Source organism: Dromiciops gliroides, chromosome 2, assembly GCF_019393635.1.
Source record: "Dromiciops gliroides isolate mDroGli1 chromosome 2, mDroGli1.pri, whole genome shotgun sequence".
NCBI lineage: Eukaryota > Metazoa > Chordata > Mammalia > Microbiotheria > Microbiotheriidae > Dromiciops > Dromiciops gliroides.
The window spans coordinates 491,570,809-491,590,032 of record NC_057862.1 but is presented as its reverse complement, the minus strand read 5'-3'; the positions used below and the strand labels follow the sequence as shown (position 1 = coordinate 491,590,032).

At 39.7% G+C, this 19,224-nt stretch overlaps 1 protein-coding gene across 2 annotated transcripts in view; it reads left to right on the top strand.

The window, feature by feature from the left end:
* The first annotated feature begins 499 nt into the window (after window positions 1-499).
* CPSF3 (cleavage and polyadenylation specific factor 3) overlaps window positions 500-19,224 on the top strand; it is a 52,317-nt gene continuing 33,592 nt past the window's right edge. Inside the window, exons 1-7 of one of the 2 annotated variants that reach the window (XM_043987027.1) lie at window positions 500-967; window positions 3,748-3,811; window positions 4,681-4,778; window positions 8,288-8,416; window positions 10,744-10,921; window positions 12,076-12,165; window positions 14,382-14,532. In XM_043987027.1, the coding sequence (XP_043842962.1) occupies window positions 918-967; window positions 3,748-3,811; window positions 4,681-4,778; window positions 8,288-8,416; window positions 10,744-10,921; window positions 12,076-12,165; window positions 14,382-14,532 (760 nt within the window). In that variant the 5' untranslated portion in view covers window positions 500-917. Of the gene's footprint in view, window positions 968-3,747; window positions 3,812-4,680; window positions 4,779-8,287; window positions 8,417-10,743; window positions 10,922-12,075; window positions 12,166-14,381; window positions 14,533-19,224 lie in introns of those variants that run through there. The other variant, XM_043987029.1, reaches the window with a different exon arrangement.

Below are 19,224 nucleotides of genomic sequence, written 5' to 3'. Positions count from 1 at the left end.
CAGCTGCTACGATGACGACGAGCACTCAGGGTTGGGGAACACGTGCCGGTCCTAGGTTCCAATTCCGGCTTGGCTACTCAAAAAGGAAGCCTCTTCCTCCCCGAGCCTCAGTTCCCTTATAGGTAAAAATGAGAGGGTTGAGCTGGCCGACTCTGGGGAGGTCTGAGTCAGACGGCCACCGCCCTGATCCACAGAAGAGGGCGGCACCCAGTCTTCTTATTCCCCGCCCCCCCGCCCCCGTCCCCTCCCCCTTCCCCTCCCCGTCTCTTCAATCTGCCAACACCTCCCACTACCGCTCCGTCCCTGGTCGCCATAGCAACCCGGAGGCCTACCTCCCCCTCCCCCACCCTAAGACAAGTTGCCCAGGCCCGACTCCAATCCAACAGAGGTTGGCACGTGGCTACGGAGCTGGGCGCGGGAAACCGACCGCTCACCCTGAACTGCAATAGAGAAACAGAGAAAGGAGCAGGGAGGGATGGGGAAAGGGTCCTCACCTCACTGCCCAAGAAGACTGGAAGCTCCGGGTTGAAACTGCTATCAATACCAACCGAGGTGCCTGCGGCAGCCACTCCCACTCCACCACCAGATTTTTTTCCTTTCCTTTTCCTTCCTTCCTCTCGCCTCACCTCCCGGATTCCGTCACTATTCCCACCCCGCAGGCGCAGAACGTCTCTCTCAGCCCCGCCCCGCGCGCGCCTCAGCTCTAAAGGAAGCCGCGAAACCTCGTGGGCCGGGCCCGCACCGGAAGTAAGGTCGTGAGCGCCTCTGCGACCCGACCGGCGGCGCCGGAAGCGGTACCGGTTGTGCCCTGGAAGGAGCGCAGGGGGCGTCCCTCTCCTGTAGCGACTTCGCAGTGGTGGCGGCGGCGACGGCGCTTCGGGTCCCCTCTTTCCTCATCCCTTCCCCTGACCCCAGAGATGTCGGCGATCCCGGCCGAGGAGAGCGACCAGCTACTGATCCGACCGCTGTAAGGAGCTTGGGGAGGGAGAAGCAGCGCGCCGCCGAGCCCGGGTGGGGAGGCCGCGGAGATGCTCGTGAGGGGCGGCCTCTGAGAGGACTTCTTCAGCCTCCCACTGGCGGCGAGACTTACCCGGGCTCGTATTGCCCGCGCCTGTGGGCTCAGGCTGTTGTCCATACTTTAAAATACCCCCTGCCCCTTCACCTGTTGCTCTCTGCCACTTTCGTTTTGTTTTGTTTTGGCGGGGCAATGGGCGTTAAGTGACTTGCCCAGGGTCACACAGCTAGTAATTGTCAAGTGTCTGAGGCTGGTTTTGAATTTAGGTACTCCTGAATCCAAGGCCGGTACTTTTTCCTTTGCGCCACCTAGCTGCCCCCTCTCTGCCACTTTCTAAGGGAATCCTTCCCTGACCTCCTTCTTCCCTCCCGCCGGTAGCAGTGACCTGTCCCCGCAAAGTTCACTAGACACCGTTTTGCATCGCTCTGGTGTCCTGTGTAGTATTGTCATCTTCCTTGGGATCTCAGTCCCCTTACTAGCCTGAGCTTTGGGGGCCTTCTCTAACCTCATCTTCCCTACAGGTAGCAGATGCTTAATATGTGTGTGATCAGTGAATGAAGGAGCGAATCCAATAAATGTTAGCCGAGGACCCTCTTCCCCTCCCAACCCCAAGTTTGCTGAAGTTTAGTTTCTTTAAAATCGACACATTCTACCTCTACCAATGCCCCAGGGTTGGTTTCTTGTTTGGGACTTGATTTTTTTTGAGAATACAAAGAATTTGTATGTAAAGAGCTTTTTTAAACATCCCTAGCAATTATCACATAATAGATGCTTAATGTTTCTGCTAGGCATAATTACATTTTATTGGGGGACCGGAACTTGAACGGAGACAATCACAAGGAATTATTTGTTGGCAGTCTTTGTGAGGCATAGTACTAGATTTTGTCTCGGTCCATGGGGAGGTTGCTGTCTAATTAGGAGAGATAAAAGGTACAACATATACATAAACGTAATGCTAGGTTAAATATAGAATGTAGGAAGGAAAGATCTAGTCAGAGTACCCGAAGAAATTGAAGGGAGTTGAGATCCCATCCAATTATGAGGAGGAAAGTAAGACAACGGTAGAGCTAGAGTCAAGAAGACCTGAGTTCAAATATAGCATCAGAGATATATCTGTGTGACCTCTGGCATTTCACTTAACTTCTTTCTGCCTTGGTTTCCTCATCTCTAAAATGTGAATCATAATAGGACCATCTACTTCACAGTGTTATGAGAATAAGATAAGATAATATTCGTAAAGTACTTTGCAAACCCTATAGGCTTTTATAAATGCCAGATATTATAGGTTGGTGGCACGTAAACTTGGCCTTGAAGAAAGGGAAACATTTCAGCAGGCAGGTGTTGATGGCAGTCCATTTTAGATGTGGAGGAAAAACATAAAGAAAGGAAAAGGTAGGTGAGAAAGTTTCCTGTAGAAGGTGAGATTTTAGCTATTTGAAGGAAGCAGAGATGAAAGAGAGCATTCCATGCATGAAGGAGGCAGAGATGAAGAAGGGGAGAGAATTTCCATGCATAAAGGACCAACGGTGAAAATTCCAAGTCTGGAGATAGTGTCTAGTTCGAGGAACAGTGTCACTGGATCAAAGAGTACATCTTGGGGGAGGGGGGTGGAGGAAGTGTTAGGTGTAAGAAGGCTAGAATCCATGGGCTAAAGAGTGGATGGATTAGTCTTGGAATAAAGGAAGACTTCTCCATTACATTTGGGGGGGGGGGAGGCAATTGGGGTTAAGTGACTTGCCCAGGGTCACACAGCTAGTAAGTATTAAGTGTCTTAGGCTGGATTTGAACTCAGGTCCTCCTGAACTGAGGGCCAGTGCTCACTGCGCCACCTAGCTGCCCCTTCTCCATTACATTTTGAGCTGGGAGGGGAGGAGTTGAAATTTAGAGATGTGGAGAAGTCACACTCATAGGATCAAAGATTTGGAACTGGAAATGATCAAAGAGATCACCTAATTCTGCCCTGTCTAGGGGTTTGTTTATCCTTGTTCTTTGTGGGGCAGACAGGGTTGGGTGTCTTATGTCTGAGGCCAGATTTGGGCTTGGGGCCTCCTGGGTCCAGGGCTGGTACTTTGTCCACTGTGCCACCTAGCATGACATCTTTAAAATAGGGTTGAGGGGTAGGAGAAATGTACTGGGGTAGGGGGAATGGGAGAGGTTGACTGGGGAGAGGTAGCTCACATGAAGGAAACAGGAAAAAAGCTTGTGGAGGGGGAGGGAGTTGGGGGAATGAGTGAACCCTACTATCATCAGAATTGGCTCAAAGAGGGAATAACATACATATGAAAGTGGGCATAGTAATATATTTTGTCCTGAGGGAAAGTGGGAGGGGAAGGAGATAAGGGGGTGACAGATTGGGGGAGGGAGCAGTAAAAAGCAGGGGGGGGGGGCTTTTTTATTCAGGAACTTAAATTTAACATTTGGCCTCTAGCTCTATAACATAATCTCTTCAGAAATTAAAATACATGCTTTCAAACTCATATATACTCAATCCCTGAACCTTTTCCTTCTCTAGATTGTTCCCTTTTCTGGTAATTTTATAAGGTTGGGGTTTTTTTAATCCTCAAGGATGCCTAGGGAGTTCTCACCAAGAACTCAGAATATGCATTTGGCTTTTAAAAGAGGGGAAAGCATAGATGGATTTATTGCTTAGTTTTCTGCAATTATTTAAGTTTTTCCTTAATATATTTTGCACAAATGTTTATGTTTGTTTCTTTTATTATTGTTTTTTACAGTGGTGCTGGACAAGAAGTAGGAAGATCATGTATTATTTTGGAGTTCAAAGGAAGAAAAATAATGGTAATCACTGTAAAGACATATATACATACATATTTACATACACATAAACACATGTAGTATAAATCTGTTACTATATAAAACATTTGTCTTTGTTTTTTGTAAAAGCATTAACATAATATACTTTTAGGAACATGCTACTTATAAATGCAGTAAATTGTGTTCACCTAGATCTGCCCACCAGTTTTTTTAGAATAAATTCTAAAGAGGTCGCCAGTTCTTCTGCTGTGGGTTGGAATTATATGCAAAAGTTCCAACCAGGATTCTAGAAACTTGGTAAAAAACGTGTACTTAAAGATATTGTGACTAAGCCAATTCTTCCTCTCCAACCAGGAGAAATGTGTAGATTATACAAAGATAGTAACTACCCTGAATGCATGAAAACAAAGCCTTAGCTCCTTTATTTTGCCTCATCTTAAAGAGAAACATGGTAGATTTAACTGGTGTTATTAATGACTTAAGGGTAAATCCTCAATCACAGAAGATCAGAAATTCATGACTGATGTCTAATGTACATGGAGAAAGTTTTTACCAAGTTATTCTCAGTCTTTGGAAGAGTTCATTTGCAGTCCTATTAGACAGTTGGGCAGAGTAGTTTCAAGCTCCACCTTTGGCACATCCTTTGTGACCACAGGCAAGTCAGTTAACTTAGTGCTTACTTGAGCACTTAAAACTTCTTACTCTGTCATTTATTTTGAGAAGTCAGTGATATTAAATGGTAAGTAGTCTGTCACCATTATATTGTATCCATCTTAAACATGACAGATTAATGATAAATGTTTGTCAACTTTAATAGATTTTTTCAGTAGATATATTTGTACTATGCATTATACAAATATATTTTAATTAATTTTTTCCCAATATTTTTACAGTTGGATTGTGGAATTCATCCTGGCTTAGAAGGAATGGATGCTCTTCCTTACATTGATTTGATAGATCCTGCTGAGATTGATCTCCTCTTAATTAGTCAGTAAGTCTTATCTTGAATGAAGATAATTGATTTCAAGGGGTTTTTTTTTAATTATGATTATTCAGATTTTTAAAATGATTTTAATTTCACTAGTAAAATGTTAATACCAGTAGGAAGTACACTAATATGTTACTTAGGGATTTTTTTTTTGATGCCTTTACATCATTTACTTTTTACCGTCTTACTAAAATGTTCTATTTTATCTTACCTTGAATCAGATCTACTTTTCTGAACTGACTAAAATTGATCATCTGATTACATAATTAATGGATTACCAATGAGTTGATGTCAACCAGCAATGTTGCTAGCTTCTGACTTTGTCACTTCCCTGCTCAAAAATCTACAGTGTGTATTGTTTCTAGGATTTTTTTTTATATACTCTCTAGTCTGATATTTCAAACTCTCTATAATCTGGCTTCAGCCTACGGTTCCAGACTGTTTCATACTATTTCACCAAGGCTACATTTGAGCCAAACTAGACAGCTAGCTATTCCCTGAGCTTGTCATTCCATCCTAGTCAGTGCCTTTACTTAAATTATACCCCCTACCTGAAATGTACTCCCTCCTCACTTCTACCTTTTACAATCCTCATCATTAGCGACCTCCTATCTGAAGCATTTCCTGATTCCTCTAGTTCACAGTGCTTTCTCTGCTTATGTTTATTTATTTGCAGGTAGTATCGCTAATAGATGACAAGCTTCTTGAAAACAGGGACAGTTTCAGTTTCTTTTTTTTCTTTTTTTTAGTGAGGCAATTGGGGTTAAGTGACTTGCCCAGGGTCACACAGCTAGTAAGTGTTAAGTGTCTGAGGCCGGATTTGAACTCAGGTACTCCTGACTCCAGGGCCGGTGCTCTATCCACTGTGCCACCTAACTGCCCCAACAGTTTCATTTTCAACTTGGTATCCACAGTGCCATGCACATAGGGGTTGCTGGGTAAATGTTTGTTGGGTTGAACTGCTGAGTGAAATAGTTGTCATCTCTAGGAAGCTAGCTGAAGCAGCAAAGCACACTGAGAAAGAGACAGGAAGCAACAGGTGCCAGGAAAGGCAAACTAGCACCTTGGCCATCATCAGATCTTTTGGGGGGGGGGATGAGGGGGGCAGGCCAATGAGGGTTAAGTGACTTGCCAGGGTCACACAGCGAGTGTCAAGTGTCTGAGGCCGGATTTGATCTCAGGTCCTCTTGAATCCACGGCAGGTGCTTTATCCACTGCTACCTAGCTGCGCCCTTCACCATCAGATCTTGGTGGAAACAGCCTAGGACTTTGAACTAAGTGCCCCCAAGAGCTCTAGGAATAGTGGCATAAAATAATATTTTAAAAGAGACATCGACTTCTGCTTTGCCTCTGTGCCTTAAGGACCATCCTACTTGCAGCTGAAACCTTCATTAGAATGAATGTGAGCGGGCAGCTAGGTGGCGCAGTGGATAAAGCACCGGCCCTGGATTCAGGAGTACCTAATTTCAAATCCAGCCTCAGATACTTGACAATTACTAGCTGTGTGACCCTGGGCAAGTCACTTAACCCCCATGGCCCCGAAAAAAACCAAAACCAAAAAAAATAAAATAAATAGAATGAATGTGAGCAGGGCAGCTAGGTGGTGCAGTGGATAAAGCCCTGGCCCTGGATTCAGGAGTACCTGAGTTCAAATCCAGCCCCAGACACTTGACCCTTACTAGCTGTGTGACCTTGGGCAAGTCACTTAACCCCCATTGCCCCGCCCCCCAAAAAAATATGAGCTCCTTGAAAATAGACTCTTACTTTTCTGTTTGTATTCCCTGTGTTTAGCAAAGTGCTCTGCACACAGTGTTTTATAAATGCTTCATTGATTCCTTTCTCTTTTTTTACATGTGACTCTTGTACTATAATAGTTTTTCAAACATCTATCTGTTCTATTTCTCCATTTGATTTTATATAGCTCCTTGACTCATTTCAAATTTTATTTCCATTTTTTCAGTGGAAAAAAGTAATTTAAAGTACCACTTTTTAAGAAAAACATTGACAGGTTCTTCCTTTTCCATATCAATCCAGCAACATTTATTAAGTGCCTACTGTGTACTAAACACTGGGGATAAAAGTTGAAAATAGTTCCTGAACTCAAGGAACTTAAATTCAACCAAGTGAGACAACATATGTATAAATTGGTATATACACAAAAGAGGTACAAGGCATCTTCTAAGGGGAGGGAAATAACAGCAGAGTTGACCAGGAAAAGGCCTTCTGCAGAAGGAGGTGCTTAAGCTGACTTTTAAAAGTAAAAGAGAGCCACTGGTGGTTAAGTAGAGAGGTGACATGATCAGACCTAGACTTTAAGAAATTTGTTGAATGAATTTGACTGTGTGGGAAAAAAAGTTAACATGGGAAGAGACTTGAGGTGGAGATACCAAGTAAGAATCAGTTGAAGTAATCTGGTTGAAAGATGACAAGTGCCTGAACTAGGGTGGTGGCTGTGTGAATTGAGAGAAGGGGGTGTGTCTTTGAGATGTATGGAGAAAAATTTGGCAGCTGATGGGATATGTTGGTTGGAATGAATGTGAGGAATCAGATGTCACTGAGATTGCAAACATGGAAGACAAAAAGGATAGTGTATCCTTAGCAGAAAATAGGGAGAATTGATGATGGTTGAGATAATGAATTCTTAGACATGTTAAGTCTGTGATATCTATGGAACATTAGCTTGAAATGTCTAGTAAGCAGTTGTTGGTACAAGGTTAGAGCTCAGGGCTGAATAAATACTTCTGAGAATCATCTGTATAGAGATGATAATTGAACTTATTGAAGCTTATGAGATAACCAAATTGTATATTTGTTTTAATTCTAGCTGTAATAAACCTCTTTCTCCAGTTATTGCCATTCAGAAGTGTTAAGAATTCTCCAGACTAGCCATTCAGAAGTGTTAAGAATTCCTACTATATGCCAAATTTAGGTGCATTTTTTTCCCCTTTGCTCATACTACTTTTTTTCTCAACAGTACCCATAGATTAGTGCTTCTCCAAAGGGTGTGCCACAGGCTTCACTAAGTAGCCTGTGAAATTTTGTATTTTATGTTTTTTTATGCAATAAAAAGAAAAGTTATGAATAATTTTGTTTAACATATATTTTACTAATTCAGAAAAGTATAGCATGACAAGTATAATATTCACACAGTAAGCAAAATTTGCCTATTATAAAAATTTACTCCTTCATATATCAGACTTTGAAGTCACAAAGAATTTTTTTTAAAGGCTGATCTTAATCTTATTAAAGAGAAATTGAGTCTGCAGACATCTCCTGACTTTCTTTATTGTCTCCATCTTAAAATTTTAGTGTTCCATGATTCTTCATAGCAAAGAACACCATCCCACAAGAAAAATAAGTTTGAGAACCAATACAGTAGTTAAAGAATACCTGTTTATTATGCCAGATTGCCAGATTTGGGGATCTTGTTATGGAAACTTTATCTTGTCCTGTGTATAATATTTTAAATTAACTATACTGAATGATACTACAAGCATTCCTTTTATCTTAAGTTTTCATTTAGATCACTGTGGTGCCTTACCTTGGTTTCTGCAGAAGACAAGTTTCAAAGGAAGAACATTTATGACTCATGCTACCAAAGCTATTTACAGATGGCTTCTTTCTGATTATGTCAAAGTTAGGTGAGTTGCTACAAAACCAAATACAATGGCAGACATTGTTCAAGTTTTCCTGTTATATTCACAGTATTGGTTCCTATACTGGTCATGTTTATCCCTCTAAATTTGGCTTGTAGATACCAAAGTGTAGGTTAGAGTAATGGGTCAATGTTTACTGAAACATTGTTCCTTTCAAGGTGAGAAAGGAATCAAATATTTACATTATTATCATATTTCTCAGGCAATATTACATAGTGGGGGAAATGTTGGACTTGGAATTAGGAAGATCTGGGTTCAGATATTACCTCTGACATGACCTTTATAACACTGAACTAGTCATTTAACTTCTTAACCTCAGGTTCCTTATCTGTAAACTGGGAGTAAAGAGACCTGTAATATCTCTCTCACAGGGTTGTTGTGTGACTCACATGAGGTATGCATGTAAAGAGCTTTTTATATAGTTTAAAATGTGGTATAAATGTCAGCAATTGTTACTTAAACCATAATTGAAGTCCACATGATCTGTCAGAAAAAAATATTCACTCTTTACTAGAAAGATAACAAATTGTTTTTATGTTACTTCTAGCCTAAGTTGTATGTTAAAAGCTTAGAATTTTAATGTCTAATTCCAGGGTGTTCATGACTTAGAGAGAGAGAGTGTGAGAGTAAGAGAGAGAGAGAGAGAGAGAGAGAGAGAGAGAGAGAGAGAGAGAGAGTAAGAGAGAGAGAGAGAGAGAGTGTGTGTGTGTGTGTGTGTGTGTGTGTGTGTGTGTGTGTGTGTGTGTATGTGTGTGTATGTGTATCCATCCATAAAAAACCAGCATGGTATAGTAGGTAAATGGCTTGCCATTGTGTCTCGGAGATCTGGGTTCAAGTGTAACCTCTGTCATATACTAGTATGACACTTAACCTTTCAGTTACCTTTCACTTAACCTCTCAGTGTCCCAGGTAGCCCTCTAAGACTATATAAGTTACTAACATACTTTGACAAGGGAGATAGTTCCCCCCACCAATGAAATCACTGGTCTGAACCAAACATATATAGATGGATAATTCCTTCTAATGTTTAATTTTTTGGTTTTCTTTTACTGAAACATCTTTCCCCCACAATATATGCTGTGTTATTCTCAAAAGTGTGTTCACGGGGGCACCTAGGTGGCACAGTGGATAAAGTACCAGCCCTGGATTCAGGAGAACCTGAGTTCAAATCTGGCCTCAGACACTTGATGCTAGCTGTGTGACCCTGGGCAAGTCTCTTAACCCTCATTGCCCTGAAAAAAACAAAAACAAAAGTGCATTCACATAATTACCAGAAATGATATGTTCTGAAAGGAAATATTGACCCTTTTTTTGTTCATTTATTTGTTTTAGATCATTAACTTTCCCTCACAGGTTTAATTACTAAAGTAAGTGCCTAGAATAACAGTTTGTTGTTGTTGAGTTGTTTTAGTCATGTGGGATTTTCTTGGCAAAGTGGTTTGGATTTTTCTTCTCCACTTCATTTTACAGATGAGGAAACTGAGGCAAACAGTGAAGTGATTTGCCTCTCTAAATATGGCCTCCTAAACAGGGTAACACAGCTAGTAAGTGTCTGAGGGCAGATTTGAACTCAGGGAGATGTCTTCCTGACTCCAGGTAGGCCACTCTATCCACTGTCACCTAGCTTCCCTTTACCCTGACTTGTCCAGAACCATACAATTAGAAAGCTTGCAAGGAAGGATTTGAACCCAGTTTCTCTGACTCTGGAGACAGTGCTTTTTCCATTTTACCACATATTGCCTCTTATTCAGAGTCCTCACTAGTCTTCAGAGACCTATAATTTCATCCATAAGGACCCTTCCTCTAGCAATACAGATTTCAGCTGCTCTGATACCTTAGGAAATTGTTTCATGAATTGTTTGAGCCAAAAACATTTTACCACCCAACCTCGTAGTAATAAACCTATGCAAATTTGGGTAACCTAGTTCTTCAATGGTAGTTTCTTTCCAGCCCCCTGCCCCCCAGCCCTTTTTAATTTTATTTTTGTTGTTGTTTTCGTTGTTTTCCAGCCCCTTTTTCAATTTACTTCAGCAGACATTAAGCACCTCCTCTGTGTAAGACACTATACTAAATTCAGACTAATATTGAAAGACTCTGAGCTCAAGGTGCTTAAATTCTACTGTGATTTGAAACCTTTTAAGCCTGGAAAATATCTTAGCATAAGTATTTCAAGTAACCGTAACATAATCTGCTTATAAATATAAATGGAATAGCTTTAAGTATGTTATCAAGGAACAGTTTTCAATGATTTCTTTAAATTAAATTTTTAAAATGTTTAATCTTTTTCTTCATGTGTTTTTTGTTTATTTTAGTAATATATCAGCAGATGACATGCTATATACTGAGACGGATTTAGAAGAGAGCATGGACAAAATTGAAACTATTAACTTTCATGAAGTAAAGGAAGTTGCAGGAATCAAATTTTGGTGTTATCATGCAGGCCATGTTCTGGGAGCAGCTATGTTTATGATTGAGATTGCTGGTGTAAAGGTACTATGTATTTTCTTACAAAGATAAACTATAATATTAATGGAAAGAAATATGAGTTGGGAGATAAATGTTCAAATCCTGGTTCTAATGCTTAATATCTACGTGGCCTTAAGCAAGTCACTAAGCCTGTTAGACCTTCAGTTTTTTCCTCTGTAAAGTGAGGACTTTTTTTTTTTCTACCTACCTCATAAACTTGTGAAGAGTTTTTCAGGAGAAATCAATGTACTTCCAGTTACAATGTAATAATGCAAATTTCTTAAAACCCTTAAAAAACTTACTGTGTAATAGGCAGAATCGAACTTTAGTTGCCAATCTTCCATTTCCAGACTTCCATCGCCAATCAGGTGTTCTAAGTGAAAATACCATAATGCTTCACACCTCTATCCACTAGTTTACATATACATGACAATGTTGATCTTCTGTTTTTCTTTGCTTAGAACATTTTCTTTAATTAGGTTTACTGCTTTGATGCAGTTGGGTTCATCAGTTCTTATAATGAATATTTGTAGTTCAAAATAACAAAATAAAATTTCAAAGGTTAAAAAATAAGCTGAAGTAGCCAATGGTCTTCATCCACTTGCCTGTGATATATAGAAAATTGCCTAGGGAATAACATCTGGTATTATATTCATTTTACATTAAGAGATAATTTGCTTATAAAAACAAATGTTGCAAACTATCTCTACATGTAACTGGAAAATAATAAAATACTTTTATGAGGGGGAAAAAAGATAATTTGGCTGGGCAAGTCACTTAACCCTTATTGCCCCTCCAAAAAAAAAAAAGAGGAAGAGAGAGAGAGAGAATTTGGCAACCATGTCACCACACTGTACCCCCAGAAGGGAGCAAAAGGAAGAAAAGATAGGCTGGTAAGGATAATTATTTTCATCAACCTCTAACAAAATTGGCTAGAAAAAAATTAGGAAAAATACTGAAAATTCTAGTTACAAGGTAGCATATTGATTTCAATGTAGGCCATACTTTTTTCCCATCAAATCTAGTTTATTTAAAACCTAACTGCAGCTTATAACTTTTTTCTTTTCTTTCTTTTTTGCTTATGAATACACATATACAAAATCGCTCCTAGATTTTACTAGTTTAATCATAAAATGCCTTTCCAAAATCCTAATTCCTGAGTTTTTTGTCTTTCATAGCTCTTATACACAGGTGATTTCTCAAGACAAGAAGACAGACACTTAATGGCAGCTGAAATTCCTAATATTAAACCAGATATTCTTATTATTGTAAGTAGTAAAGGTTTCTTAATTTTAATGGTTTTAAAACATCTTTTGTTTTTACATCCTGTGGATTCCCTCTATACCCTTCTCCTTGCCCCTTTTAAAGAGACATGCCTTGTAACAAAGAATTTTTTTCTTATGTTTATTGAATTAGTGTAAAAGGTGATGTGAATTATAAAGAAATTGAATTATATGTTTTATTTAAAACATGATGTGCAGAAAATACTTGGCTTTCTTGGGTTAACCTGAACTTTTGAACCAAAAAAATCAGGTATTGATTTAGGCTTGCCATAACAATCCAGCTTTATCCTTTGGTTTTTTTGTTTTGTTTTGTTTTGTTTTGTTTTAGTGAGGCAATTGGGGTTAAGTGACTTGCCTAGGGTCACACAGCTAGTAAGTATTAAGTGTCTGAGGCTGGATTTGAACTCAGGTACTCCTGACTCCAGAGCCGGTGCTCTATCCACTGCGCCATCTAGCTGCCCCTATCCTTTGGTTTTTAAAAGTGGTAGCTCGTGGGAAGGCTTATCCTGAAAAAGGGCAGTGGACCTGGATGGAGCAAGTAATGTGTGTTCTATCTGACACTCTATCTCCAATATTGTAATCAGGGTGAAATTATTTTAAAGTGAACATTTAAGGTAGCCAAGGAGAGAAAAAGAAATTATAAAGTTAAACCTGAGGATCATATGTGGAAGAACGAAGAGAATCTTTGTTTTGTCTCTCGGCACTGAGCATGTGCCACCTTCTATTTCTATTTATCTTTGTCTCCTTAATTGACTCATAAATTCTTTGAGGGAAGAGAAGACATCATACCCTTCTTTGTATTCCAGGCCTACTCCAGTACAGTGTCCTGCGGCATAGTAAGGGCTTATTCAATAATGTCTATAAAGTTCTACTAACCTCATACTGTCCTGCATCATGTCATGGAGGTTACCATGGATTCATGAAGTCAGGGCATACAAATGTGAGCTGTGACAAGCCCCATCAAACTGGAAAATCTTTTAAAATCACCCATTAACCTGCTCTTTGTCATTTCAAACCCAGGATTGCTAAGTTTTAAGAAACTAATGCTTAGTTGGCAGTAAATGTGATTCACATAGTAGGAGGGAATAATACCCTGTGAAATCACAGGTCCTTTGAAGCTTGTTGTTTATGATAAAATGTCAGCTCAGAGAAATTCAGTAATAGTCTGATTGGGGTAGCTAGGTGGCGCAGTGGATAGAGTACTGCCCCAGGAGTCAAGAAGACCTCAGTTCAAATTTCACCTCAGACACTTAGCTGTGTGACTCTGGGCGAGTCACTTAACCCCAATTGCCTTAAACATCTGGGGCTATCTCCAGTTGTCCTGATATATATCTGGCTACTGGACCCAGATGGCTCTGGAAAAGAAAGTGAGGTTGGTGACCTTGCACAGCCCTCCCTCACTTAAATCTAATTCAGTGCAAGTTATGACATCACCTCAATGTCCTCCTGGAGAATGAAGGACTAACAACAACAGCAACAATAGACTGATTATGTGTTTCAAAACCTTTTTGAGGGCTAGTTGTTGATGGTCTTTCCCCACTAATGTCTGTTTCCTTGTATTCTTATCTGGCCTCTAGTACCTCCAGTTCCCTACCCCATTGTTCCAAGAGCAGTGGCAGTCTCTTCAATTTTCATTTACTTGTTGATGGTTGTACTGATAAATGATAACATCAAGCATTGGGATTACTAAAGAAGATTCAGCTGCCTGGTTACAAGGCAAATAAATGACCTCAATTTTAAGAAAAATTTCTGAAAATCTGCCTCAATTATTTTTATCATTTTTTCTTGGCAACTACGTGGCATAGTAAGAACACCAAATTTGGAGTCTGGGATCAGACTGTTAAGTCTGAGTTTAAATCCAGCCTCAGACACTTACTAACTGTGTGACCCTGGCAAAGTTACTTAACCACTGTCTGCTTCAGTTTCCTCATGTGTAAAGTAAGGATAATAAAAGCACCTATGTCCCAAAATTGTTGTGAAGATCAAATGAGATAACATGTACTGCATTTTGCAAAATTTAAAGCATTAAATAAATGCTAGCTATCATTATTAATCACACTTAATGTTAACGTCTTATATTTGTGCAAACAAATTATATAATGTTAATGGGATAGGTAATTTATTTGAGTGTCATATTTTTTAAGACAGTTGAGGTTGGACAAATGTCTCATTCTGATATCTCTTTATAAACTATTATTTAGGAATCTACGTATGGGACTCACATTCATGAAAAACGAGAAGAGCGAGAGGCGAGATTCTGTAACACTGTTCATGATATTGTAAATAGAGGTGGCAGAGGTCTTATTCCTGTCTTTGCTCTAGGACGAGCTCAAGAACTTCTTCTCATTTTAGGTATGTTTCCCCCCCAGCGTAATAATAGTAAACTTAAAAAGGTATAAGTAGAAAGCATCATGGAATAAATTATGTTGGGGATACATTGTATTTATACTGCATGCTCAGTTTATTCTCTTATGTATTTTTTAAACTAATGACTATTGCTATGGATACCAGTTTGGGGTAAACGTATTATTATTTTATTAATATTATACCAATAAAGGATTGACTACTAGTTTTCCTAACTTCTCATGGTCTCAGGCCACGTGGTAGAGAAAGCAGGGAGAAAGCTTCAGCATAGCATTTAGCTCGAGGAGGAGAAAAGCCCCCAAAGCCCCATACTGTCTCCCAGAGAGATAGCACATGGTCTCAAGGAGATCTAAGAACAGTCACAGGATACCTAAAAGACCTAGAAGATGCCCAAGAGTGCACCAAGAGAGAGCTCATGGTATGTCTACCAAGGGTTTTTATCCTGTTTTGATAGAGGTGGGTCATTATACATTGATCAAAGCTAATTGATTAGCATCATTCAATTCCATTGTCAACCAATGATTTGAAGGTGGTTTGCAAGATTCAGAATACTTTGCTGCATGTATATCATGGCAGACACTGACAGCCAGTTGTTCTCCAGCTCCCCATCCTGGACTTCATGGTTGTCTTCATATCTATAATTTTGATCATTGGATACATCTTGCCATCTTGTCATATTTGTAAAACTGTCACTTCTTAAGTCGCTTCTGGAATTAAAGCTTTCACTGAAGCCATAGCTATGCTTCTATCACCACCAAACTTTTTACTACCTCTCTCCTTCAGCTTTGAAGAAGTTCTTTCTCTATAGATGCAAATAGCATTTCTTCGTTTGTCTTTATAGTCAATTTGGGTGTTTATAATAGACAAAATAACTTATTTGCTCAAAGTATTTTTTTTTTTCTTTTTGGCAAGGCAATGTGCATTAAGTGACTTGCCCAAGGTGGCGCAGTGGATAAAGCACCAGCCCTGGATTCAGGAGAACCTGAAGTCAAATCTGGCCTCAGACACTTGACACTAGCTATGTGACCCTGGCAAGTCACTTAACCCTCATTGCCCCATAAAAAAACCAAACAAACAGTATTACTGTTACTGTGTACAATGTTCTCTTGGTTCTGCTCATTTTGCTCTGTTATTTTGTGCAAGTCTTTCCATGTTTTTCTATACCACAACATATTTAGCAATTCTGTTCTTATTTGAGTGCTGCTAAATGCTGGACAAAGTCACAAAACCATGCTGATGGAGCCCCTATCTAATATCACTTTGGCTATCACTGCCAATCATTTTTGGGTTTTTATGATCAACTCTCCTCACAGTGGTTGTTCAAATCATCATTTTTTGTCTCGAGCCACCTATCTTCCCACCTCCTCCTAGGGTGCAACAGGATTTTTACCTCTCTAGGCCTCTTTTAATGTAGCCTAAAATCATATTGGCCTTTTTAGCTACCTTATCACAGTTTTTATTCAAATCTACATTCTACCAAAAAAGTTCTGCAGAATAACTTTTGGTGTCTAACCTCATATTTTCCATTTTGGAGCCCAAATATAAGACTTTAGATGATTGTAAGTTTAGATCTAGAAGAGAGAGCAAAGATCCTCTCATCCAACTCTTTCATTTTATTGATGAGGAAACTGAGACCAAAACAGTATATAAATGTATACCTGTATTACCACACAGGTAATAAATGGCAGGCCCTCCAACTCTAGAATGAATGATGTTTCCATCGTCTCTGCAGGCTCAGGCCAGTATTATAGCCTGTCAGTATCTTGGCTGTCACCCAGTATATTTAGCTATGCCTCCCATCTTTGTGTCACCTTCACATTTAATAAGATTGCCATTTATCTATACCTTTATCCATGTCATAGCACAGAGCCAAGCACAGATAGCTGAAGTACTTACTCCATTGCCTCCCTTCTTCAGAATCATACTGTGTCATTATTGTTCAGTCTTTGAGTCTGGGCATTCAGCCAGTCTCAAATCCATCTAGCCCACATTTTTTCTTCTTTTCTATACATATAACATGGTTTTGTGAAATGATTTTTGGAATCAAAGTAAATTCTAGCTAGGCAGCTAGCTTTTACTTGTCTGCTAGTCTTTTAACTTGTCCAAAAAGAAAAAAAAATAGGTAAAGAACCTACTCTTATAACTACACCATTTTGGTGACCACCATTTCCTTTTTTTGTTTGTTTTTTTGTTTTTAGTGAGGCAATTGGGGTTAAGTGACTTGCTCAGGGTCACACAGCTAGTAAGTGTGTGTTAAGTGTCTGAGGCCGGTGCTCTATCCACTTTGCCACCTAGCTGCCCCACCACCATTTCCTTTTATAGATATTCACTAACCATGTTTCTAATAATATCTTCCATAACTTTCCCAGGATCAAAATCAAACTCACTGACCTATGGTTTAAAGACTCCATTCTCTTCCCTTTTGTGAAATTTGGGGTAATATTCATCCTTCTGAACTCCTGTGGCCCTTTTTGTATTTCCATAATCTTTCAGAAGTCAGTCATAATGGTTTAACAGTCACATTAGCCTGTTCTTTCAGTTCCCAGGAATATTCTGAGCCCCGCCTCATTTATGCTTCTTATAGACTGTAGCCTTTCGTAAAGGTCATCTCAAGTGCCACCTTCTGCATGAAGCCTTTCCTGATTCCCCTCTCCCCCAAAGCTGCTAGTGCTTTCACCCCAAAATTATCTCATGTATTTTATATATACCTTTTTTGCATATTGTTTCCCCTAATAGGTCCTTGAGGGCAGGCCCTGTTTCACTTTTGTCTTTATATGCCTAGTGATTATCACAGTCTAGTAATGGATGCTTAATAAATGTTTTTTGATTTATTAGGGAATTGAACTTACCAAGGGTAGCTAGGTCCTATATTATTTATCTCCCTTGTTATCTTGATACCTATATCAACTTTCTAGTTGACCATTTTTAAATCTATTTTTTCAGTCTATTGTTCACCTTTAGGAAAAAAAAAATAGAGGGGCGGCTAGGTGGCACAGTGGGTAAAGCACCGGCCCTGGATTCAGGAGTACCTGAGTTCAAATCCAGGCCTCAGACACTTGACACTTACCAGCTGTGTGACCCTGGGCAAGTCACTTAATCCCCATTGCCCTGCAAAAAGAAAAAAAATAGAAGCCAAATAAATAGGTTTGTATTCTTGCTTTCTCTTTGTCACCAATTTTCATCATCCCAGCTACCCTGAGCAGAGTACTGCCTTTTTTTTTTTTTAATAGTTTTTTATAAAAATGCTATTTGTTGTCCTTAGCATGTCTTCTCAGCTTTGGATTATTCTGAGTTTTAGTATTCCTGATATTATTCTTCCAGTTCCCTGCTGAATTTCTGTACTTCCTCTTAATTTGATCGTATGTATGTATGCATGTGTGTCTCAAAAATGTAAAATAGGAAGCAAATTTTCAGTGCATTTACACTCATCTTTTTTGACCACACGTCTTTTTCTTTTATGTCTTCAGAATCTCATTCTTTGGGGTTTCCCATTCTTCCTGGACTTACTTGCAGTCTGCTTCCCAAAATCTAGGCAGTATGTCATGATGTCTTCCTGTCTCAGAAATTTTATGATGTGCATGTACATTCCTCTTCCCCTCTCAAGGTTTCCAACATCTTTGTTTTAGCAACTGATAAGCTGGTATTGAGAATCAGATCCAGAATGGCAGTTTTTCTCATTAATTATTCTTCTTTAAAGATGAAATTATCATTAAGGCAAGGCCCCTGATAGCCCCAAAAGACTAAGCTACAAAGAAATTGGCAAAAGTTGATATTTAGGTTGGAAGGAATTTCCAAAATGGGAGTTCCCTATACTGATTTAATTATTGGTTCAGATCCTCTCTCCTCATGATCTTAAATTATTAAAGCATGGTTTCAGAGGGGTTTTTTTATTACATTAAGAGTGGGTTGGGGGTGCAGCTAGGTGGCACAGTGGATAAAGCACTGGCTCTGGATTCAGGAGGACCCGAGTTTAAATCCAGCCTCAGACACTTGACAATTACTAGCTGTGTGACCTTGGGCAAGTCACTTAACCCTCATTGCCTCACCAAAAAAAAAAAGAGTGGGTTTGGGGGGCAGCTAGGTGGCACAGTGGATAGAGCACTGGCCCTAGATGCAGAAGGACCTGAGTTCAAATCCAGCCTCAGACACTTAACACTTACTAGCCGTGTGACCCTGGGCAAGTCACTTAACCCCAATTGCTTTCCCTGCCCCGCCCCCCGCCCCCCCCCCCAAAAAAAAACAAAGTGGATTGGGGGCAGCTAGGTGGCGCAGTGGATAGATTACTGGCCCTGGAGTCAGGAGGACCTGAGTTCAAATTCAGCCTCAGACACTTGACATTTACTAGCTGTGTGACCCTGCTCAAGTCACTTAACCCCAATTGCCTCACCAAAAAAAATTTTTTTTTAAGTTGGTTGTTCAAATACAGAGACCTAAAGTTCTTACTACTGGTTTCAGTTATAATAGTTTAAAACCGAACTAAGACTTTTGGGACAACGCTGTATCAGTGTCTGCATTTTCTTTGGCTGTTGTAGCTGAGCATAAATAAGGCACTTAACTCCCAAGTCTTTTGCCCCTTCAACTATTCCACATAGCTCCTAATCAGTTAGTAAACATTAAGTACCTACTCTAGGCCAGGCACTGTGCTAAGTACTAAAGACACATTATTTTAAAAAAAAAAAA